Below are 25,623 nucleotides of genomic sequence, written 5' to 3' on the forward strand. Positions count from 1 at the left end.
CTACTGCAATCCAGGTTGTAGCTAGTTACAGATCCCCGCCATCCCCAGGATGCCCACTCCATGCTTCTTGATATACTGAGTAATATTAAGGTACAGCCCAATACCCTAATAATGGGCGATTTCACCCACCTCACCATCAACTGGGAAAACTACTCATGTACTAACTCATTTGCTCAATGCTGTTTGGAATTCATAAATTCCAATGCTCTGGATCAGCTTGTCCATACCCCCATCAGGGACAGCAATATCCTGGACCTGGTCATTACCAATATGGGCAACCAATGTTTCATGCCAGAGGTTAACTCCTCGCTGGTCAGATCAGACCACAAGCTAATCACCCTAGACATCAATATCCTGCCCCACTCCCACATTAAGGAAACCGCCGTAAAAAAAACTTCTCCAAAGCCAACTTCATGCTTCTTAAAACAGAAGTGGCAAGCTTCACAACACCCATACAGATGGAAAATAGAGGTACGACTGCTGAATCCTATACAAATGCACTGTATAAGCACATACACGAGTGCATGGATCGTGCTATCCCCAACAGAACCAAGATACTATCCTCCAAAAAAAGGAAGTCAATCTGGTGGTCCCCTGCCATAAACAAACTCTACAACAGAAGGAAGAAGCTGTTGCAAAAAAGAGTAAAATCTCCTGATTGCAGGAACTCCCTGGTCAGCCTCAGTAAGAAGCTGAGATCCCTCATAAAATCCTCCAAAGTTAGTTAGGAAAATAAAAATCGCCACTGATTCTAAAGACAACCACAATGAATTCTACAGCTATGTCAAGAATCTCAGTGGTGACACTCAGATCTGCTCGGAGCTACAGCACCATGGCACTAGATATACAGAACCAACTGATACTGCCAACATCTTGGCAGATAGGTTCAGTGCAAACTTCACCCCCCCCTCACCCCCAAAGGGACCATCACTATACCAGAAGAATGCAAAGCCCCTGTAATCATGGCCGCACTCTCTAAAACCAAGAACACAGCATCCATGGGACCTGACAACATCCCAGGCTGCATTCTGCACAAACTACAGAACGAACTGGCTCCCCACCTAAGTACCATGTTCAGTTATAGTCTCACTTCAGGCTTTGTGCCTACTGAATGGTGCACAGCGATGGTTATCCCACTCCACAAAGGTTGCGCCACCACAGACCCCGGGAACTACCACCCCATTAGCCTGATGAGCCTGGTCTACAAGGCCATGGAATGTATCATCTTGGAGCTTATAAACAAGGACATATGTAACCTCCAAACTCTGGACCCCCCCTTCATTTTGGGTTTGTAAAAGGTAGGTCATGTATCCTAAACCTGATAGACTTCTTTGAAGCAGTCACCAGAGCCATGGATGAGGGTACGGTGGTGCACACAGCCTATCTTGACCTCGCCAAGGCTTTCAACACCATCCCCCACTCTTGAATTATAGATAAACTCACTAGACCGGGCATAAATCCCTATGTCACAAGATGGGTGGCCAACTGGCTCACTGACAGAACCCACACAGTGAAAGTAGCTGACTCCAAATCCAACTTTAGACCAGTGACAAGTGGAGTACCACAGGGCTCAGCCCTGGGTCCTCTCCTGTTTAGCATCTACTTCTCAGAAGTCCAGGCTAATACAGCAGGTCTTTGGCTAATGAAGTTCGCAGATGACTGCAAACTAAGTGCCATAATAGAATCGCCTAATGATGTGGACATTCTACAAAGGGGCCTCACTGAGACTGATGCTTGGTGTCAAAGTCATGGCCTCAAGCTCAATGCCAAAACATGCATTGTCATCCCCTTTGTGGAAAATACTGTACCCATGAACTACCACATAGCCGGTAGCCTACTAAACACCGAAAGTGTGATAAGACCTTGGGACACAGGTGGGCAGTAGTCTCTCCTTTGATAATCACATCACCACAGTAGCCAGGAAATCCTTCTACGTGGCACACCTCATCACAAAGGGGTTCATCCCCAGAAAAAAAGAGGTCATTGTTCCTCTCTACTGATCCCTCATCAGACCCATTATAGAGTACAATGCCCCATTTGATATGTACCTCGCAAGACATCTACAACAACTAGAAAGGCCACAGAAGTACCTCACTGAGAGGATTACTGGCATCAAACAGATGCCATATGCAGACCGTCTCGAAAATCTCCAGCTCTACTCCATCGCTTATTGCCTACTCAGAGGCGACCTCTGCCTAACATACAAAGCCATGTCAAACCCAGATCTGTTGGACATGCTACACTTAAAGAAACCCCAATCCCTGCAAGGCACACGCTCCAGGGACCTAAACCTTGCCACCACAATAAACAGAACATGCTGGAGGGATAGATTCCTGTCCCAGAGACTTCCCATGCTCTGGAACAGACTAGCTATTCCTGTCAAGCTAAGCTCCTCATTAGCCCTCTTTAAGAAAAATCACCTTGGGCATCACTTCTGTGGCTCTGCTAGACAGAGGCACTGGAAAATAACTTTCTTGGGTGGCAAAAGCCAGGAAACTTTTTTGGCTAGGCTTATATAGGCCCCAGTGTCAATAGCCTAGTACCTACCTATGAACCTATAGAATATTTGGCATGGAAGAAGTGAATTTAGTACTTGAAGTTCTGAATGAATTTACATATTATTCCCGAAGATACAAAAATTGGGCTAGGCTAGACAGAATTTACATTTCACAAGAACATGTGCATTTAATTGAAGGTCTTGATGCACACAATAAATATTTCAGATCACGTGCCAATAATAATTAAAATAAAAGCACAGGGTAATGAAATAAAAATGAGACACTGGCACTTTCCCACCTATCTTTTGAAAAGAGAGGAATTTAAGGAATGGGTAGTGGAAATTATTCAGGAGCTATTAAAGAAAATAGAAATTTCTTCTGAAAATATAGCTAGGGAGCGGGATAAAATTACAGTGGAGTTTAAAAATAGGGTGGAAATAAAAGAAAGGGAGATATGGTTAAGAAGTAACAAGAATTAATTAGAGGGACTGACAAATGTTTAAGTATTGCAAAATGGGGGAATCTCACAGAACAAGAAGAGGAGCAACTGTGGAATACTAAACAAATAATAAGGGATTACCTCAATAAGATGCATGAGCTTAGAAAGGTTGCTGTTAAGCAACTGCTTTTCATAATAAATCTAGAGCACAAAAAACTTTTAGCACAATGACTCAGGCAACAGAAAGTAGAAAGGGCTGTCTCCAAGCCTAGGGAGCCTATAACAAGGAAGATAAGGGATCCTGTAGATGTATTAGAAATATTTCAGAAATTCTATTAAAGTCTGTATAAAGCAGAGAAATATGGAAGTCAAGAAAAGGTACACATGGAAATGCTTATGGAAGAATTAAATATACCAAGGCTAGAGGCAGAGGAGGCTCAATTACTTACAGGATAGGATGAGATGAGATAAACATGTTGATGTATAACCAATCTACAGGAAAGTCCCCAGGAATAGATAGTATTCCTGTGGAACTTTGAAAGCTATGAAGGGAAAAACTGCTAAAGATGTGGAAGTTTTTTTTTTTTTTTTTTTTTTAACAGTATTTTAAGTACCAACATCTTTTAAGAAAGTGGTGGTAGCTGCACTACCTAAAGAGGGTAAAGATCCATCAGATCCAGCTTCACACAGTCCTATTTTGATACTAAACCATGATTATAAAGTGCTTATATATATATAATGGTTAAAAGAATGGCAAAAATGCAAAAATTGATAGATATGGATCAAAGTTGTTTTGCGGAGGGGAGGCAAACATTTAACAGAACACTGATGATCCAGAGGGAAGCTGAATGTAAGAAAATGCCACTGTTGTTGGTGGGTCTTCATGCAGAGAAAGTATTTGACATAGTAAGCTGGTATTTTATGAGCAGAGCGATGGAAGCATTTGCATTCCCAGATAAAATTATAAAGTTGATTAGGAAGATATATGAGGGATTGGAGCTGAAAATGAAAGTGGGTGGGGTCATCTGTGATAATCGCTGCTTGAGCAGAGGAACCAGGCAGGGTTGTCTTCCCTCCCCTTTGTTATTTGCATTATATTTAGAACCATTGACAAAGACAATAAGGGACTCAGAAATTCAAGAATATAATTGGTAAGGTAGTCAAGAAAAGCTGGCTGTGCTTGGAGATGACATTATTTTATACCTGACAAAAATGAAAATGGACATTACAGTGTTGTGCAACATATTGAGACAGTTTCAAATCTTTTTGGGATACAAAATTAATGAAAGTAAAACAAAGGCTATAGCGGTAAACTATGTACCCATATACATATTGGTGTAGCAATATCCATACTTTTGGGGACATGATAAAATGAAGTATTTAGGAGTATGGACTAAAAATGATTCTGGTATAGCTGTAGCAGCTAAGGATATGTGGGGAAGAGACTAGACAAATGATAATACAAAAACCGTGTATGGGTGGCTCAAAGACCATCACTTAGTTATAAAATTCACCAAATCATTAACAATGCTATTTGGTACCCACCCAAAAACTATCCAGTGACCTAAACCTTAAAATAAAGTACCCACTGGAAACATCTGTTCCCAGAGTAACCCATCAAAAGTAGCTAAGACTCCTGTTGGATCAGCAGTAAATGTTTATCTTCCACACTGAGAACACACCAACTTCCATGCAAACACATATGTGCTTATAAAATGCTCACGTTCTACAACAAGAAACAAGGAGATCCTCTGGCATATGGAGGTTAATGCTAAAGGTAGAATACTGTCTGCTCACTGTAGCATTAAACTCTGCACAGAACATGCATGCAACAAATTACTCACAGTAAAATAGGGTTACCACCTGTCCCATTTTGCGAGGGACAGTCTCACTTTGCGCAGTTGTGTCCTGCAAAAATACTGAAAAAATGGCAAATGTCCTGAGATTTTAGGACAAAAATATTTCCTATATTTTCTTTAATAGTTGCATAAAACAGTTATTTTGTATCTGAAACACCTAAATATTATAATAAACAGAATAAGCAACTCAAATGCTACAAGAATAAGTTTTTATTCTGGCAAAAAAGTGAATTTCTGTCCTTTGTACTGGCCATGGGTATGTTTTGCCCTGCAAAATCTGACTTTTCTACAAAAAATGTCCCACTCTGGGCATTTGAACAGGTGGCAACCCTACAGTAAAATATGCCATATCCTGTCCCCTATAGACAGAGATCAATATATTGTGCTACAAAGATCAAACTGGACCCCAGTAACAGCCTGTACTGCCATGCAACAACTCTGTGCTTGACTTTCAAGCTGTTCTACTGCTTATACTGTCCTTCTCTGTTCTCAGAAATGCTTACTTGAGCAGCAAGTTACCCCTTGTATTCGTCCATCAATACACTTGCCTTGTCTGCCAGCCCACCAGCTGACAAAGCTCTAGGTAAGAAGGTATTTTCCAAAGTTATCTCTGTATAGTTTCCAACCTTTATTTTCCAAAATTTGGGACTCTTACTAACAACTTTAACTAGCAAGCTTGCAGCATTGTTAAATGTACTACTTTATACTTACAAAAGTTATTTTCATGAATTAATTAGATTCAGTATTATTTGATATCTGTTAAAAAATCTTAAAAATGAATGTGTACAGATCCTTTCATTGTGGAACAGTTTGGAACATGGGATCTGCAAGACTTAAATTAAGGAATTCTTCTTATCATGAGGTATGCCTAGAAGAGCGCTGTAATACTCTACATTCAAGTAGAAACTCTTTGAGCACCTACAGAAAGACAGTAAGTGTACCTGTTTGGATAGTAGCAAGCAAATGAAAGTAGGATCAATAGATATTTATAGGGCACTATCTGTCACATGGTACCAAGTATATGTCTACAAGCAGTATACCTAATATGTATAGTACCCTTTGTGGTCTTTCTGTACATTATTGTAGCTACAGAGCTGTACGTTATGTATGTGTGTGAACGCTCTATTCAGTGTATGGAATTTTCTGTTCATATTGCAATAGATCTTCATTCTTTTGCCACAAACCTGGCCAGGGTTGTGGCTGAAAGAGGTCCCACAACTAAGAAAGAAAGAAAACAAACTAATGCATGTACTTTGTATGTCTACACATGTACATGAATATATACATGCACAGTACACAAGAGAGACATCTCTGCTGAATCATTTCAGTATACACATGACTACAGCAAACCTTTAACGTACCACAAAGTGGTTCAAACAGTTAAGAACTTCTACCTTTCTTATACATTAGTAGGCAAACGTTAAACAAATAGAAACTGAAATGATGGACTATCTGTGAAGTGAAGGGTCTGGTGTGGAGGCTCCAATACAAGTAGTGTTGCAACATGATAGAATAATGGGTTTCCATGTTAAGGGGCAGCAGGTGGAGTGGGAGGCATCCAAAGAAGATTTGCCACATGCGGATGCTATGAATCCTTCTGTATGAGACCCATATGAAAGTCCAGTTGAAGTTGTACAGCAAACGAAGGGACAGGAAACAGTGGCAACCCTGACACAGGTAATGTTGCAACATGATGGGTCAATGAGTCCATATATGGAGGAGCAACAGATGAAGCAGGACGCATTTGAAGAGGATATATACAACCTCAGTAATCTTTTGAGAGAATATAAAAAGCTTCATGCATGTAATTGGAATCCTCACTACTGATCCCTCCACCCATTACCATCCCAACATTTTGTCTTGAAGTTGTACAAGTGTACCTTATTATCATACAAGTAAGGCATTCTGTTACTTAACAAAAATAGTATCTGCACATTTACATAAGTAATACAAGGAAAAACATACAAATAAAGCTCAGTTATTTGTTAACCAGGTAAGTCCAATGGGCACAAGTGTCCTTTTTCAGGTGTAACCAAGGAGTACTTTATGGTTAAAGTAAATGGAGGTGGAAAGAATCAAACCTCTATCCAGATCCTTGAAAGCAGCTCATTAGCAACTCAAAATCTTAACTTTCTGTACTAAATGCCAGACACAGCTTGACTGCAGTGTTAACTGTCACTACTTATTCATAGCCACAATTCTCTAGTGATGTTGTCTTTACGCTACATCTATGTGATAAGGGACAGTGATTTATGGTTCTTAAAAAATGAAGTTCTATTTTCATAAGATGAAATATAGGAAATATACCCATGATTTTTAATTACAGTTTCTGGTCACTGCCAGAATTTTATAGCATCTACATGCATGCAAAAAAATTAAAACATATTGTATGTACAGATTACTCAATAAAGTAGACAGTACTATAAATAGTAAATACTTTAAAAAATACAGGCTGCTATCAGGAGGATTAAACTTTATTATCTGAAGATGTACATGGTTGTCTGTGTTTGTTTTAAGTTAAAAAGGTTTTGGGGGTATTCTGGGGATGTGTTTTTAGGGTTTTCATTAAAACAAAAAGTCTTGTAAAGTATGATATAGGTTCAAATGGAGATGACAAGAAATAAATGTATAAAGGATCAGTCTGCAAAACATCTGTCGGTGGATGTAACACAAAAGCTGGAATAGACGTTTAAAAAAACTGTCATATATAATAGGTGGGAATAATAACTTCTTATCATAATGGCTACGCTATCCATATTATTTTGGGATGTGAATGGCCTCATAGGTATAGAGAAAAAAGTAAGAGTATTGAATTATATTAGGAAGTGCAGAGCACAAATAGCAATGATACAGGAGACACATTTGGAAAGAAATGAGCATGCAAATTTGATAAAGAAAGGATTTTAGGATGGATATCAAGGGCAAAGGAAAAGGGGAATACTTATACTAATTTCTAAAGGAAAAAAGATAATAATGTCAGATTTGTGCTAGTAAAGGACTATTGGCAAGGGAGGAGGATTATGATGGCATGTATTTATATTTCACCTAAAACTGCTATTATGGAGTTTAACATTTTTTGGGAGGAATACTCAGCTTTCAGGGACTGGAACTTGATTTGAAGCAGTGAGAATGTATCTGGGGGACCTAGAATGGAAAATATAACAAAGGAAGGTAGCTTTCCGAAGAATTTTATACCTAGAAAAGCATTGCAAAGGTGTGCACAAAGGTCCAAAACTAAATAATGCACACTGGAAAACATTTCAACAGAAATACTGAAAGATTTATTATAAACATAAATGTTTTAGTGTTTTTGTCTTTCAGTAATTAGACTTCCTCAGAAACACATTTTCAATTTGGCTTTGAAGAAATTTATGAAAATATTTGGTATGGAAGATGTGAATTCAGTAGTAGGAACTCTGAAAGTGTTTATATATTCTTCCCCAAGGTACAATAACTGGGCTAGACTAGACAGAAATTATATGCCATAGTAACATGTGCATTTAATTAAAAGCTTCAACACACATCCGATAAATATTTCAGATCATGTGGCAATAACAACTAAGTTAAAATTCAGGATAATGAAGTAAAAATGAGACACTGATACTTCCTCAGCTACCTGATAGAAAGAGAGGAATTTAAAGAATGGTTATTGGAAATTATTCAAGAGTTATTAGGGAAGCTAGACATTTCTTCAGAAGTTTTAGCTGGTGAGTGGGATAAAATGAAAGAGTTTAAAAATAAAAGAAAACTGATATGGTTAAGAAGTAAAAAGACTTATTTAGAGGGGCTGAAACATGCTAACATATTGCCAAGTAAGGGGAATCTCACATAAGAAGAAGAGGCACAACTGGAGTGCTAAAGGCAAAATAAGGGAGTATATGGATAATATGCATGAGTTTAGAAAGACTTATTTCTGATAACTCCAGAGCACAAAAACTTTTAGCACAACAACTTAAGCAACCGAAAGATCAAAGGGTTGTTGTCAAACTTAGGGAGCCTATATCAAGAAAAAGAGATCATGTACAGGTGTTAGAGATATTTCGGAAATTTTTATGAAAATTTGTATAAAGCAGAGAGATATGGAAATCAAGAAAGAGCACAGATAGAAATGTTTGCGGAAGACTTAAGTATGCCAAGGTTAGAGGTAGATGAGTCTCAACAATTTACAGTTAAGATAAAATGAGATAAAAACAGTGATTTATAATAAATTTTTCAGGAAAGTCTCCAGAAATGGCATTCCTGTGGAAGTTTAGAAACTATGAGGGAAGAAAGTGTTAAAAGATCTGGAAGGTTTTGTTCAACAGTATTTTAAAAGGAGGGGAAGCACCAAAATTCTGGAAGAAAACCATGGTGGCTGTAATACCTAAAGATGGTAAATGCCCATCAGACCCAGTTTCATATAGGCCCATTTCAATTTTAAGCCATGATTCTAAAGTGTTTATGTCTGTAATAACTAAACAAATGGCAAGGGCATTGCCAAAATTGATAGCTATGGATCAATGTGGTATTGTGGAAAGAAGGCAAACATTTGACAACAGTAATAGAAAAACGATGATCCAGAGGGATGCAAAATGTAAGAAAAATACAGCTGCTGTTTCTGGGTTTTGAGGCAGAAAACACAGAAAGGATTTTATGAGTAGCAATGGAAGCATTCACATTCCCTGATACAATAATAATGTTAATTAGGAGGACATATAAACGATCAAAGGAAAAATTAAAATGGGAGAGTTCCTTTCTGATAAGTTGTGTTTGATCAGAGGAACCAAGCAGGGGTATCCCCTTTCATCTTTGTTATTTACGTTATATTTAGAGCCATTAGCAAAGAAAATAAGGAACTCCGAAATTTAAGGATATATTTGATATGATAATCAAGAAAAGTTAGCTTTATTTGCAGATGATATTATTTTGTATCTGATAAGACCAGAAAAGGACATCTCAGTGTTTTGGAACATTTTGAGACAGATTCAAGTCTTATCGGGATACAAAATTAATGAAGCTAAAACAAAGGCAATAGCTGTAAACTGTGTAACCACAAATGAATTGGTGGATCAATACCTATATTTATGGGTACAGTATAAAAGGAAGTATTTAGGAATACAGATTAAAAAGGATTCTGTTGTGTCAGCTAAGGATATGTGGGAAGAAATTAAACAAAAGATAATACAAAAACTGAGAAAATAGAAACTGTCTTTTATTGATACTAATAGCAAGATACAAGCACTGATAATATTTTTAGTCCTTTTAGTTTTATATACAAGTCAGGCATATTTTTATCAACCAGAGGAAAAGCTGTGGACAGCAATTAATAAAGAGTTGAAGGATTTTATCTGTGATGGGAAGAGGGGAAGGGTCAAGAGGGATAAGTTGATCCTTACAATAGAACAAGGTGGTTTAGGATTACCGTATTTGAATGGATATTTTAGAACTGCACAGTTAAGGCTCATATTCATAACATAATCAGATTGCTACAATTCAAAGTGGAAAGGGATGATGATGAAGTAGGGCGGGTCAAGAAATATGGAGAAAATGGGATTTTGGATGCAGATCCTTAAGGAAAATAACATCAGCTATACAGAATATTATATTCACTAAGGAGCAGAAAGTATACTAAGAACTAAGCCAGCACAAGAATAGATAAAGGAGATTTTGCTGATGGGGTGACTGCAATTTAGTGGCACATAGAATAGGCAAGAGAGGGCTGCAATTTACTGGAGAAAACTGGGAAAGGAACCAAAGTATTGGGAGCAAATAATTAGAAAGGGAAAGGGAATAGAATGGGAAGAGGCCAAGACACTTGGACTGCAGGCTAGAGATTGCCTTCTCTATCAGCGATTGTTATCAGAGTATAGGCAAAGAGAAAGAGATAGCGGAATCCTAAGTGAAAGACCTGCTCTGGTAGAGTTTTTATTTGAATCTAGAACAGAAGCTGCTGCTAAAAAAGGGATAATTAGTAGGGCATATAAAATATTTTATGATAACTATAGGAATCGATCAGAGGAAGTTGGAAATGATTGGGAAGAGAGACTGGATAAGCAATTCACAAGGAAACAGTGGGAGGACAAATGCATGTCTCACAAAAGGCTAGAAGATTTAGGATTTTTGCTTGGAGGTGTTTGCATAGGTATTTTTATACCCCAAGCAGACTGGACAAACTTTTTGCTCAGGTAGATGGCAAATGTTGGAAATGCTATAGGGAAGAAAGATGTAACTGGGAACACATGTTTTGGAAGTGTAATGAGTTAACAGACTGTAAAAAGTCCCTATGGAATACTCTGTCAGAAATATTGAATGAGCAAATTGGTATAACCAACAAAATCATTTTTAAGGTGGAATTCAGGATCTGAATTACCTATATATAGTAAGGTCTTGTTAAGTTTAATTATGATGGCTGCCAAAAAAACAAAAAACAAAATGGAAATCAAAGTCTAAACCAACTGTATTTGAAGTATTGAATATTGTAATAGAGATAAAAGAACTGGAAGTGGGATATTTTGAAAATGGTAGGAGCAAATTACATAGAAAAAATGAAAATTGTGGGAACAATACATGCAAATAATGTTTTGGAGGAGGAGTGAGGTTTAAGGGAAGGCAGGACTTGATCAACTTATGTAATGTTGAATTGATGATGATTATACCAAAGAATATATGTGATGTATATTTGTAACTGGGAACATGTTAATATGTTTTTTTATATAACTGTATGTTTGCCTATGTCTTAAATGATAATTCAGTAAAGGTGTTAAAAGAATAAATACAAGCTGCTGTAAATGGATGCTCTCACCTGAAATGTCAAACTCTGCAAAAAGCCTGTATTTCTCTAGTGCTTACTCAATCCAAATATATGATTTTTTAAATATTTTTTTCGGAAAAAATGTAAAATCATTGTCCCTCTCTTTTTTTATAATTAGCAATTCTTTTTTCTTTTTCTCTAAACATTTTTACTAGATTCTCTGTACTATATGATTCATCTGTTCCTTTATCTGTGTACAAAATTATATCCTAAATCACATAAATGTCATGCTTTATCACAGAAAATACTTTTTAGGGGACTTTGAATAAAGATGGACAATAAGTAGCAACTTGAAAGTTTTTTTTCATTCCTCTCCAAGAAGTCAAAGCATGCATATATTTGACAATTTTGTGTTATTTCTGTTTTTGTTTTGAATATTATTAATAAAGTAAAAATGCATCTCTGTTTGTATAGAGATATGTAGGTCTGTCTATAACTCAGGTGACCCATATTCAATTATTGGCAAAGGTAACTGCTGGAGCTAATGTGGACAGGATGATTACACCTGTCATCAGAGGACAGAAGATAGAATATGGCCACCCTATGCTACAGTCTTTCAGAGAGAGAGGGGTGACAACCTTTGTGGATGGTCCCGTGATGTGCATTTGATTTAATAAGCCATGAAAACAGTATCCTTCCACAGCAGGTGGTCAGAAGCATACACAGACATGATAAGGCATAGTGGCTCCCAGCAATGATTCTGGTCACATGACCTTCACTGAGGGGAGGGGCTAGGACTTCAGGTCAGTGAATGCCAGGTGTGGACAAAAAAACTATTAAAAAAAACAGAGCTAACTGGCTTCGTCCCAAGTGGCATGTTGAGAATTACAGAGTGGTAGCATGCCTTCAGTTGATCTTGACATTATGGAATCACATTTCCAAGATGAAAGAATGAATGCTGTGCACCAGCCAGTCAGTCTGAAAAGGTAAAATAATGGCTGTGTTAGTAAGCTCATAGCTTTCATGGAGTAGAATGTAGGGATGACCATAGAAACAGAGACTATGTCATTTGAGCATTTTGACAAGACTGGACCATGAAATGAATAAACTGCAGACAGCTAAGCAAAATCTTGCTCAGGCTAAGACTTGGGAAGAACAGGTAGGAAATATAACAGGTCAGTTTAGGAGGCAGAGCAAAGTGTAAGTATCTATAATTTGTTGCAGTGCCTGAAAGCGCAAAAGGGAGTAACTGCACCCAATTTCTAACAGGTATGCCACAAGAAGGGACTGGTTGGTTTCCAGATAACGTTCCTACAGAGAGAGCTCACCCTGCTTTTGGCAGCCTACCTCACTGACACACTTTAGGGAGAATAAGATTCCATACATACGCCTGATAAGGAAAAGTACTGCTTGTCTTGTGGCAGCCTGGAAATACACTGTATATAAAATGCCAGAGTGTGCCTTGAGCAAGATTATTTCCCTGAATACCCTCAGAAGTTACTTTTATTCCTGTATTCACACTGCATCACTTGGCATACGCTGTAGCATCAAAAGTTCTGTTTTTAGGCAATACAAATTTTCTGACACTCCAGAAAGCCTTGACCTATTTATAGTCAAAGGGAGCTAAGAAATTTATGATGGAATCAGTGGAATGGAGGTCCAAATAGTTGACAACTCATTAATCCAGCTGAGAGGTCCAAGAAACAAGCTATGTTTCAAATTTATGAAAGAGAAGCAAGCTGTGTCTCCAGGAAAGTTGACAGCTTCATAACTGATTATTACGTAAAAATGCCTTGAGTGCACTGTTATAGTTTTGATAGTCTTTGCTTTATTGATATGCTGTGATCAACTTAATGTAAGGGACAATGACAGGCAACTATCTCCCTCAGTTGTTGTTTTTTCCTCCACTAGATTTTAATGTTTAAGACAGCACTATTTTTTTAGGTAGTATGTTTTTACTGCTTTGTTTAGGGGGTGGTGGTTCCCCTGTTTTGGAAGTACTTCTGAAAGGGTGCATGTGTGAAGAAGGTGAGCCACATGATACATGAGATATGAGTCACTAGACTCTTCTGATTTTAGTTCTGAGGAGTCAAAGATAACCTATTTGCTGCTACTCTCTCTCCCCAGAAAGTTGACTAATAAAACTTGGCTGTATTTTCTTTTTGGGGGGGTAGAGCAGAAGTGCAGCAGTTAAGTGGATGCATGAGCTGCCATTAATTTGTATATTATACAGCTGCTTTTGGATTAGTTACTTTTTTATTTCAAATATATGTGCTATGCTCAGGTTGAGATGAACTTCCTCTGGCAGTGTGGCACCCCCATGAACCTTCTCTTCCAAAAGTATGTTATTTAATCTTCTTGCTTAGTTACACCCTGCTGGTTAGGGTCATCAGCATTCACCCAGCTGGTGAAGTGAGGTATTTGGGAAGTGAGCTGGTTAGGGAGCTGACATGACTACACACCTGTGGTTGCACCTAAGTCACTGCTGACCTAATTCTCCGCTAAATGCTAACACTGTATTTAGGGCAGAGATAACCAGTGATGCATGGTTATTGGGAGACGTTCAGTTCCAGGCCCAAGGGTGACAAATCCAGCTTCCTTCTTTGCTATGGTCTCCACAAAAGCTACAATTAGTGTCCTAGCCTGACAGCATATCATTCCTTGTAAATAAGAATGACAATGTAAAAGCAGCAATCTTTATTCAGTAACACGTCTGTCAAACAGGGACTTCTAAGGGTATATATATATATATATATATATATATATAGATATAGTGTCACTCATCCCTCTCTAGTATAGATGACGAACAGGCAGGGTAGTTCATTTATATACCTTATTACATAGAAACACATGAGGATGGATAGCAGCATTACGAAACATAAACTGATTAACAGACAGACTATACAGACATACATGCTTACATCTCAACAGCTTACTACAAAATGGCAGTCAGGCTTGCATGTGTTCAGTATTTATACATTTGTGCAAGCCCCTAGAAAGCTTATTAATGTTGTACACACACACACACACACACACACACACACACACACACACACACACACACACACACACACACACACACACACACACACACACACACACTGATCTATATCCTCCTCCTTAAATAGATTGTCTTCAATGAAATTACATTAGAACAACACATACAATAATATAGACATTAGAAACAAGCACAATGCTCATGTCCAAGTTGCCGTGTTATTTGTAACATGGTCTGGAAATACAATCTGATCTAGTAACATAATATTCAGAACTGAATTGAGCAACAGGGACACTTTCAATAAACAATTTGTATCACTAACTTCGGGATTCATCTCAGGAACAGGGATATTTACTGAAACATCATCAGGAATTGGAATACTGGACAACTTACTCTGAGACAAAGTCTTTTTCACAGGCTAGGTGCTGTGGTACAGGCTCGTACACCGGCATCAAATGTTTCCAATTCTGCCTAAACTCTGCTTCATGTGATTCCACAATGTATGATCTCGGCTCTGGGCAAATACTCTTCACAATTCCAATCTGATCATAACCTTTGCATGCTTGCATTCTCACCGTCTCTCCTTCATGTAATGGATTAAGCGGTTTACTGGATTTATCGTAATAAGACTTCTGGGATAGGTGTTTCTTTAACAGATAGGCTTTTGCAAATATGTTATTCTTAGCACTTGGAACCAACAAACTACTACTGATTGGTAATGTAGTTCTGGTTTGTCTCAACAGAAGTCTCTGGGCAGGTGAACCAAGATGCTTATCATAAGGAACATTTCTGAGATTCAAGAGATTCAGAAAAACATCACTATTGTCTCGTTTCAACTTCTCAAACAACTGTTTCGCACTTTGAACTGCATGTTCTGTTAAACCATTTGACTGCGGGTACTCAGGACTACTTGTGACATGAGTAAAGTCTCACTCTTCAGCAAACCTTTTGAATTGTTGGCTAGTAAACTGCATGCCATTGTCAGAAATAACTTTGTGTGGACTCGACCATGGTAGCCCAGGAATCTGGTTTAGCTGAAGTGGTTCATTCTGTTGATGTGGCTTTATACTATTACATGCAGAACAAGATAAAAGTACTTTCTGAATATCCTGCATAGAAGGCCAAAACACTAGTCCTCTTGCCCTCCTTTTTTGGACTTTTCATGATGATACCATTGTCAGACAAAATCTCATCTCTGTATGGAAAATAAGGTTGTACATCTTGAGGTAAACCAGATTGCTGTGACAGCCATCCTCAGTTGATAAAATGTAAATCAGGATCTGAGGCTATATGGCTTCTAAGCTCATCTAGACATGTGGTAGAAAAATTTCTCACTTCCATGACTTCAAAATCAAGTTTCTCATTGGCATCCTCTTCAGTGGTATTTCACGGTGACCTGTATAATGCATCAGCAAGATAAGGAAGTTTGCCTTTTATATAGACAAGATTAAAATTGTACTTCTGCAATCTCAACATCATATGTTGCAATCTGGCTTGAGCTGAATGCATAGGCTTTCTCAAAATAGTGACTATAGGTTGGTGGTCTGTTTCGATCTGGATAGATCTACCATAAATATAATCATGGAACTTTGAACATGCAAACACAATTGCCAAGAGTCCTTTCTCTATCTGAGCATACTGCATCTCAGTTTGGGTTAGAGATCTGGATGCATAGGCAACAGTCTGACCCTCTTGAAGAATGACTGCACCAAGACCATATTTCGAAGCATCACAGGAAAGAGTAACTGTTTTGTGAACAAAGGGTGGGCAAGATTAATCTCGTCATTTCTCCCCTTCCCCTTTGCGGGTCAGATGGGTCATATTTATGGCTTTATCCCTGTATGCCATTGGAACTAACAGTTGAGTTAGTTCTGCTAAAGTGTAGACAAACAGTCACTGACAGTAACTGCCTCTGTTTTCTTTTTTTTTCTGTACTTTCTCTCCCTTCACTCCTTTTTTCCATTTTATTTTTTGTGCCTCTGGTCAACAGTTATGGTCAGGGAATAGTGCCTCTATAGGACTTTGTTCTTTTGTTAGCTGGTCAGAAATTGTGTCTCTATAGGACTGTGTTCTTTTGTTAACAGTACTAACTTAAGACAAGAACAAACCTGTTTTGAAGTATTTTATAGAGCAAAGTAGCATTTAATGATATAGCTTTTTAACAGGGAGCCTATAGTTGCACCTTAGTGTGCAGTCTTCAGAGAATTTCTTTTTATAAAGATGTTCTAAACTCATCTGGGGAACATGTCTAACTGTTAATTCTCTTATTTGCATCAGCAGATAGATATGTTTACCATAGTTTATTTTTATATTCTGGTCTAATGAAAACCCAGCTATTTACTGTAATTCATTTCTTTAATAGAGTGCTTGGCAAGTAGAGATTTTCAGCAGTTTTGCTCTCTCAGCTGCTATGCAGCTGGGGCGAAGGAGTAATGACTTTGTTTTTATAGGGTTAGAGTTTTGAGCCACTAAACACTTTTTGAGCCACTTCTGGTGAGTGTTAAAGTCAGTTTCATATGTTGCTGCTTTGTATTTCCTGAGCTAGTATAGTAGACCAAGGCAGAATTATCTGTATAGGGCAGATATGACTGCATGGGATTAACCCACATAATAAAACTGAGAAAAACAGCTGACTAAGTCTTTATCCATGTGAGATTCCTGGCTATAAGACCAAGTAATCTCATCCTAGGTGTCTTAAATGCAAAGCAGCACCATAGTCTTCAAACCCTCTCAGTTGTGCTTCATATATGTTGCTTTCATACGTGCTGGTGAGAATTAACAAATTCAGGACCACAGAGCTCACTTTATGTAAGGAATAATGTTCTGACAAACCATCTCTTGCCTAGCAGACAGAGTATGTTTTCTCTAACATTTATCAGTGCTGGGTTTGAAGTCATGCTTTGTATCAGTTATTACTGCATATTAATAAATAAATAAATCCCTTGAATTTGCCCATGAATAACCCTTTTCAATCACATTTTTCAGTGAGTTAAGTAGAGTGATGAACCTATATTTACTTATGCCATTAGAATGTATATGTTTATGTACAAACAGAAGAACATTCTCCTTCCACAAAAATGGCCAGTTCTCTTCCCTTAGAATCCTATTGGCAAGTATCCTGATGAAAACAGCTACGTAATCTGCCAAGAGCAGCACAGAGATAGGTGGCAACCTTTTCACAAACAGTGACTCCATCCTCTTTACCCTAAACCTTGCACTCATGCAGTTCAAATGACATGGCAGAGATAAAGAGTATGAATATCCCAGAGCTGCAGGTGTGTATTTGGAGGGCCAGGCATTGTTTTCCACACTGTCATTCCAAAATAACAACAGAGGCCATCAGCTCTCATGTACACATGAGAGTTTAGTAAACATGTTTTGACCTTTGTGATATTACAAAATAAGAGGCTGTGATATTTTTTACAAAAGTAGCCCATATCCCTCAACCACTTAGTGTGAGAAATCTGGAAAAAGCCTAAAATAATGGGGGACAAAGGCCCAAAAATAGTGATGGATTTTATATAGTGCTCGTATAAACTTAAGCTGCTAGATTAACAGGTTTTGCATTAACCTGCATTTTCTGAAGGATATGAATTCTGGACCTCAGATATATACCATAATTTAATGACTTTAGTCATCAGTGATTTGCCTGAAAACCACAAATGTGGAAGAACTGGCCAAAAATATAAGGCAAAAATCTGGACAGTTGAGAGGTATGAAGCAACCTGTTTCATAGTATCTTATTTATATAGCCGTGTGTATCACTACAAGTCATGCAAGATCTAATGCTATGGATTTCCTGCAGCAAAGAACTACTTCTGACCCGTAAGGGGATAATAATAATTCAAGTTAAATCACAGAAATGGGTATTGACTACGTCGATATTCTGGATGTTTCTTATTATTATTATTCTGTGTTGTAATTTTGGTCTGCTACTATGTTTTTGTAAGATATGAGCTTAATTAAATAGTGCATGTACCATTAAAATTTTCTTTTATCTTTGAAGTTTTCTGTGTTATTTTGTATTGGTTATTTTGCTGTTTCCTGTAAAATAAAATATGGCCAAGTGGATACGATGAAACTGTACTGACAACTGTAACAGTAAAGTCAGCAGTATGAATCAGCCCCGGTGCATTTATAGATTGAACATTGGATCTAGTGTTGTCATTAGAATGTAGAATGGTAGTACAGTTTTATGTTGTATGTCATAATGTAGGAACAGTGAAATTGTTTGATGGCTATTTTTGTGAGCCTATTTCACGAAAGTGATTTGTGAAAATGTGCCAAAAGCAAAAGGGTTTCCCAAGCAATTGTATTCTATGCTGCAGTTGCATAATGTACCGTTGGGACAATGCAGAGGTCATTTCAGCTTGGAGTGTGGTACAGTGGTTTCCTTTCCCTGCTCAGGAGCTGCTTTTTTTTCTCATGGCTCTACCAATGAGAATCCTTGTTTGGTCAGAAAAGTCCTGTTTCAGGGAAAAGGAACTACTTCTACTGTACAAGAAAGCTCCTTACACTGTTTCATTAAATGTTGCATAATGTGTAAATTCTAGTCAGAACACTATATGAACAAGTAAACGTAATTGGATATTTTAAAGGACAATGGTTGATGGGCACTTCAGTTCCCCAGCTGTACAAACCATTGATAGTTAAGGATATTCTTAACAGTTGTTACTGTTAATCTAGAAGCTAGGTTCTAATCTTCTTGCCCTCAAACTGAGATAATAGTTCTGTGCACCAAGCTGCTGTCAAGAGTAGGGTCACTACCAGAAGCTGTGATTTTCAGTGGGTTTACTGCTGGGAAACCATCAGTGATTCTGTAAATGCAGAGCATATTACATCATTTGTCCTCCAAATGCAGATATAGCATTATGCAGCTGAAGGCACACTATCTATCTATCATGGCTGAATTAATGCTGGGACTCATGCTGTTGAGGAAGAGGTGATATGAGTAAGCATTATAGACAGAGCAGGGTATGCATAGAAAAGGTTTGAAGTGAACAGATCTTTAGGTACCTACTCGTGGAACAGTCATACAACAGCTTTAGGCACTCCTTGCTTCACAAGACAAGTGCAGTGAATCCTAATACTCTTAAAAAGATTAAAAGAGCCAGTTGATGGACAGACTGCTGGGTTTACCTTTCTTGTCCACTACTGTTATATTTGCATCTATTTCTGTCTGCAGAGGTTGTATTTGTTGCTTCATACAGTACACTACTGGTCTACTCATACATTTGAGTTTGTTAATACGATAAGCATGCTTAGTGGGATGGCATATTTCCAGGTGCAGCTCAAAGTCTAGGGGAGCTGAGGGTACAAATGTATGACATCAGAAATGTCATCAGTGTAACTAACATTACTGTGCACTATGTATGGGTAGGGAGAAAGAATTCCTAAAAGTGCTGGCAAAGCAACAGTTTGAATATAAATCTAGAATCACGTTAGATAATATGACCTGAAGAATCTTATCTGCCCTACCCGGAAAATGTAGAGCTATCACTTTTAACACTGGGTGATCTGGATTCTAGAATCAGTCAGGAAAGTTCTGGCTGTCTCTGCTGCTGTTCATGATTGTTTTAGTTACTGTTCCTCTACGAATGCATGGGTGTGCAGACATATGTGCACACACTCATACACACCTGTACACGCAAACACACATGCGCACACTCTTCACCATTTAGCTGGGATGCTACAGATTCCTTTTGGTAATTATTGGTGTTAACCTCACTATTACTAATTGTGTAGGAAAAATCTCTTTACCATAGTATTGCATAATATTCTACTCTGTTTACCCGTAATTCCTATTCTTACAGGAGAGTTGGTGCTCTGTTTTGCTTATTGAACTGTATATATTCTTTTCTGTTACTGCATGCACTTATTTTCCTTCCTTTCGACTAAATTTAGGGAACACATTCACATGTGATCATTTATCAGGATAAGTATGTATTAAATGGTTAAGAGTGTAACATAAATAAATGACAAAATGTAAAACATTAAAAAATGTAGTGGTAGTACTGTAGGGAGGTAAGCAGTGACCTGAGTCCTGACTCTGCAGTGCAGTGCTATGCTTTTTTCTTGCTGCATGGTGCAAAACAAGGAGGCACATTTACTGTTGCATGATTGTTTAAACTGGCTTTAAGACCCTTAGATGAGAGATGGGAAGAGGTCATAGCTGGATGTCATGAGATGCAGTGCTGGGTGACAGTGCCTGGCAGGGCAATGTGACACAGTACCCTAAATAACACAATTAAATATGTCATGTTTTTTTTTTAACTGAAACAATATGTCACAGTTTTAAAATGAAAACTTACTTGAGAACTTCGATTGGCGCATACCCAGTCCACACCTTCTAACTTTGCTTCCATGGAAAAGTCCATACTGAATATCTCCTAGAAATTTAACTAATTCTGGATTAGAGGCATTGACCAGCTCAGCACCTGTTATACACAATATTTTTCCAGACATCCACTTCTGAGTTGCTAAGGCCACAAACAGCAGAAGAGCAGATGTGAAACTTATTATTGATGCCAAAGAGAACAAGGTTTTTTTCAAGAGACCAGGCATCGCATTAATTTCAAAGGGTCATCGCTATGGTTGTCGTAACCAGATGCCTTGTGTTGTTGTTCCATGGTGTTTAAGAGTTTCAAAGTATAAGGCCACTTTATCTGATGACTTCATCTTTTGAACGCATTAGTTTTTTCAGGTTGTCAGATCTTAGCTCTGTTGGAAACTGATAACATCTTTCAGCTCACATACTACGTGTAGCATTCTGACATTTTTGAACAGACCTAGAACCTCACTTCTTCTTGACTGAAGATCTGTTCTTTCATTTCCAAGGAAAGTAATCCTATCTCTGCTGCACTACTAATGTTCCATTCGATCATATGGTTGTTTCTTTCTTTGTGATGTCCTAGATGATAATCATTCTTAAAGCTTCTTTTCCTCTGAGAGCTGCAGAGGCATGCAGAATTATTTTATTTGAACTGCAGTATTATCTACCGCTGCAAAAGCACTCCTACATTAATATAAAATGCAACAGCCATAACAGAGAGAGAGAGAGAGAGAGAGAAAGTATATCAGATGTCTCTGCAGCAAAGCTGATTGGGTATCTTGAATGTCACTGTAATCCTGGCTCTGTGAACATTCTATAAAACTGACAGATTGTCAGCAGTAAAACTGAGGCCGTACTGAATGAAACAGATAAGGACTTTGGTTTTACACTCCTAGTAAGTTAAGATGCTGCTTAGCAGCTCTACTGATTTGACTGTGAAGCATAGGCATAAATGCATGCTGAAACATCAGGACCAGGAGAAAGGTGAGCTCTTATAACATAACAGATTCCTAATATTACATTACTTTCACCTAACACAGAGCTTGGATACAGTCTAGAATAAAGCATATGTGAGCTATCCTGTCTCACAAGTAATTCCCAAACCCAAGGCATGGCTGAGAAGGCCCAGTACACCTCAACTGGATAGACAGCTCAGTGAAGTAGAGGAATAAAGCCCAGACTATGTCCCAGGTGACCCCGGTTTGATTAGTGGTTTGAATGTCTGATGGTGCTGGCAGGGAAGTCAAGTGGTACCTATCCTGGGAAGAGAGATTGGTAGTTTCTTGGCTGGCTTTCCCTGACACTCTGGTTGTGTGAGGCGAAGGTCTCACAAACCACTGGATGCAGGAGCCATTCTGTGAGGGACATGCATTGTGGCTGCATAAGCTGGTAATAGGAACTCTAATACTTTGCAATTGAGGGAGGGGCACATATGTGAACTAGTGGAGCATTAGGCAGACCTTGCTGGGATGCAGATGTGTACATCACCACTTGGGGGTGGGAGGTAGTGCCGTAAAAGAAAAAGGCTCTCGAGTGCTGGGATGCCAGCAAGAACACAAGTATCCCCTGGATGACATCTGCCCTGCAGGCTGTCATCCTGTCAGATCTGTCTGTAGGATGATCCCACATCACCAGTGAAATGAATGGGCCTGTGTACAACTGGAGAGACTTGATGGTCAGTGGGAAGAGGGAAGTAAAAGATACTGAAAAAAATATGAAAAAAAATCTTCTATTGGATGGCTCTTTAATGCATGACTTCTTAATCAGAGATAAAAAAAGACACATTGTAACAGCCTTAAGAGTCAGAATGGCCATCAGGAGTATAGGTTCAAATCCTGCTTTGTGCTTGCCATTTAGTTAGAAATATGCAATGCAAATATTTGCATATTTAGAGACCTAGCTTTTAATAACAATGTTTGACATCAGGTTAGAATTACTCAGGCATATCAGAATAGATTAGTATAGAAATACCTACCCTTGTGACTAGAGCAAGGACGTCGGGAGGCATAATCACTGTACGCACTTCAGTATAACCTGAAGAAGCGCACTTGTTAGTGCGTGAAAGCGCTTGTTTTAATCAAATAAAACAGTTTTCATCATCATCGTGGTGGTTCCGGTAATTTGTTGGAATATTCAGTACAGTGTTTGCATGGAAGGGGTAGCACAAGGCAGGCACTAGGATCTAGGGGGAAAGCTAAAAAGGCATCTTCTCCTTTAAGGAAAGGCATGCATGCATGCATCACAGGCACACTAACATGGTTTTAAACCTATTTTGCACGGTCAAGTGCAATTTAAAATAGCGGTTCCATTTGAGACTGAGAGAGAAGGTAAGTAAGTAAATTATGTGTGTGTGTATATGTGTGTTTTGAGAGGGAGACCTACCTATACATGTTACAGTTACAGACTTTTCTCAATCCTATTATACAATGTCACATGTATATGTGTATATTAACAGATAATCAAGGTCACAAGGGCTTGAAAAACATGGACAGGGTTCAAAGAATTTGTGAAGTTCTGTGAAGCACATTAATTGCCTTACAAGGAAGGTATATACCAGGCCAGATTCGGAAGAAGGATGAGACGACCTGTGTGCTAACAGTGCAAGCATGCTGATATACAGGACAGAATGTACTCTGGCAGACATGGTCTGTTACGTTCTGATAGGATGCCGAGGGTGGAACCATATACAGTCACTGCTGTTCAGCTGGTAGTTCAACTGGTAAGGCCAAATGCTGCATGATAGTTTAGTAGGTCAGTGATGCACTCACTGCAACAGAGACAGTTAGTTACATTCAAATACAACTGTTACTGAGAAGTATAGAGTACCAGTGATTAGGTCAAATGGTGCATTGTATTTCAGTAGGCCAGTGGTCCATGTACTATAACAGCAAAAGTTAGTTTTGTGTTAAGTAAGAATGTTACTCAGTAGAATGCAATGAGGCAGGAGCCTCTGATACTAAACTGCATACTATAGGACAGGGTACATGTATTTTTTTCCCACTTTGTCTTGCTGCAGTAAGAAGTCAGTATACTATACTGGAAATGGCTTTCCTAATGGAAGGTTCTGGATGGGTGAATATGATTCAGAATAAGATGCAGTAGCTATTGAAGGTTGCATGGATTTTTGTAAATCCTTCTTATACTGCAGTGCAAAATTGTCAGCAAAGTCTTAACAATACCAGCTGGTAGCTTCTGACTATGCAGTTCGAAAGATGATGGGCACATACACATTGCCTTCATACAGAGCTTTATCCTTGTCAGTTTTTCTCCTGATATTAATGTCACTCACACACAGGTTCTCACCTGAGTACTGTATGCACATTTATATGACCCTTTAAAGATTTAGTATGACACACTATAGAGTACTGCTGCATATTCTTTGAAGCAAGAAACATAGATTCTTGTTTGAATCGTGACCCGGGTATTATATGTGACATATAGCCGTTCAGTTTGAGAATGAGAGAGAGTGTAAGTAAGTAAACTGAGTGCGTTTAGTGTGTATGTGTGTGTGTGTGTGTGTGTGTGTGTGTGTGTGTGCGTGTGTAAGTGGTATGTGTATGAACATATATAATTTATACTAGTGGTTGCATTCATTTCTGAATGAGAGAAAAAGTGTGTTTATGTATGTATGTACAGTATGTATGTATGTGTATATAGTTTGAACTAGCTATTCTGTTTTGTATGAGAAATAAAGTGCATGTGTGTGTGTGTGTGTGTGTGTGTGTGTGTGTGTGTGTGTGTGTGTGTGTGTGTGTGTGTGTTTTAGTTACTGTGTGAGAAAGTAGGTGTGTGTGTGTGTGTGTGTGTGTGTGTGTGTGTGTGTCTGTGTGCGCAGTTTAAACTAGACGTTTGTTGATGTATGAAGAAGATGATGAGTGTGTTGCTATGTGTGAGAAGGTAGGTAGGGGTGTGTGTTTAACATACCTCTCATACCTCTCTACTCTCCAGATTTAGCCTCATAGTTTTGGTCTGGTTCTCATAAAATCTGTGTTTTTTTGGCAAATCATGGAGGACTGAAGTCACTAAATAATGACATATACATATCTTTCAGAAAATACATTCTAGCACCCTGTTACTCTAGCAACTTTCTAACAAATGGTACTGTATTATATAAGGAAGGTTAATTTAATAAATCAGAAAGGTCAATCAAAGAACACATGTGCATGGCCCTATACATGTGTGCAAGGGGCCTATGTTTGTAAACAGCTCAAAGGTAAACTTTATCAATTGGCCAGATGCATTTTCTTTTAGAATGGGATTTCATGCTATTTCAATGAATGTGAGTTTCAAGGGCAGGGAAGTTTACTCTCACGCCAAGCCTGTTTTCATTGTGAAACTATATTGTTTGTTTAGTAAATGACTGTCAGTGTTTGTACTATTTTATTTCACTATCTGTAATCATTGCAGAAATAAATAAGAAAACAAGTTCCTTATGTCTTTATTTAAAATATCCATAATTCTTTCCATGGCTTTACATACAAGACTAGTCAGACTTATGGTCTGTTATCCAGGTCAGCAGAAGGCCAAACCTTGTGCTGAGGATTAATTGTTGCAGTCCTCCATTCATTATGCATAAAGCCAGTTAGGAGGCTAATGTTGTGATAAACTGAAAGGCTGCCAGCCTAGCTATATAGAATTTTGTAAATAATTCTATGTCATTTGTAAATATTAATATAATCCACAGGCTTGTTTTACAAATGTAGAGAGAACTATATGCAAGATGACCATTTTGTTACAGGACCTAAACTGGGGCACTTAAGGGCCACCC

At 38.2% G+C, this 25,623-nt stretch overlaps 1 protein-coding gene across 1 annotated transcript in view; it reads right to left on the minus strand.

Moving 5' to 3' along the window:
- Window positions 1-21,560, minus strand: part of CLRN2 (clarin 2) — a 67,663-nt gene extending 46,103 nt beyond the window's left edge. The window contains exon 1 of the mRNA XM_044062190.1: window positions 20,836-21,560. Coding sequence (XP_043918125.1) covers window positions 20,836-21,088 — 253 coding nt within the window. The 5' untranslated portion in view covers window positions 21,089-21,560. The remainder of the gene's footprint in view (window positions 1-20,835) is intronic.
- Between the last annotated feature and the right edge of the window lie 4,063 nt (window positions 21,561-25,623).

The sequence above is a fragment of the Protopterus annectens genome, chromosome 2.part1, assembly GCF_019279795.1.
Source record: "Protopterus annectens isolate FY-2018-M chromosome 2.part1, PAN1.0, whole genome shotgun sequence".
Taxonomy (NCBI): Eukaryota; Metazoa; Chordata; order Ceratodontiformes; family Protopteridae; genus Protopterus; species Protopterus annectens.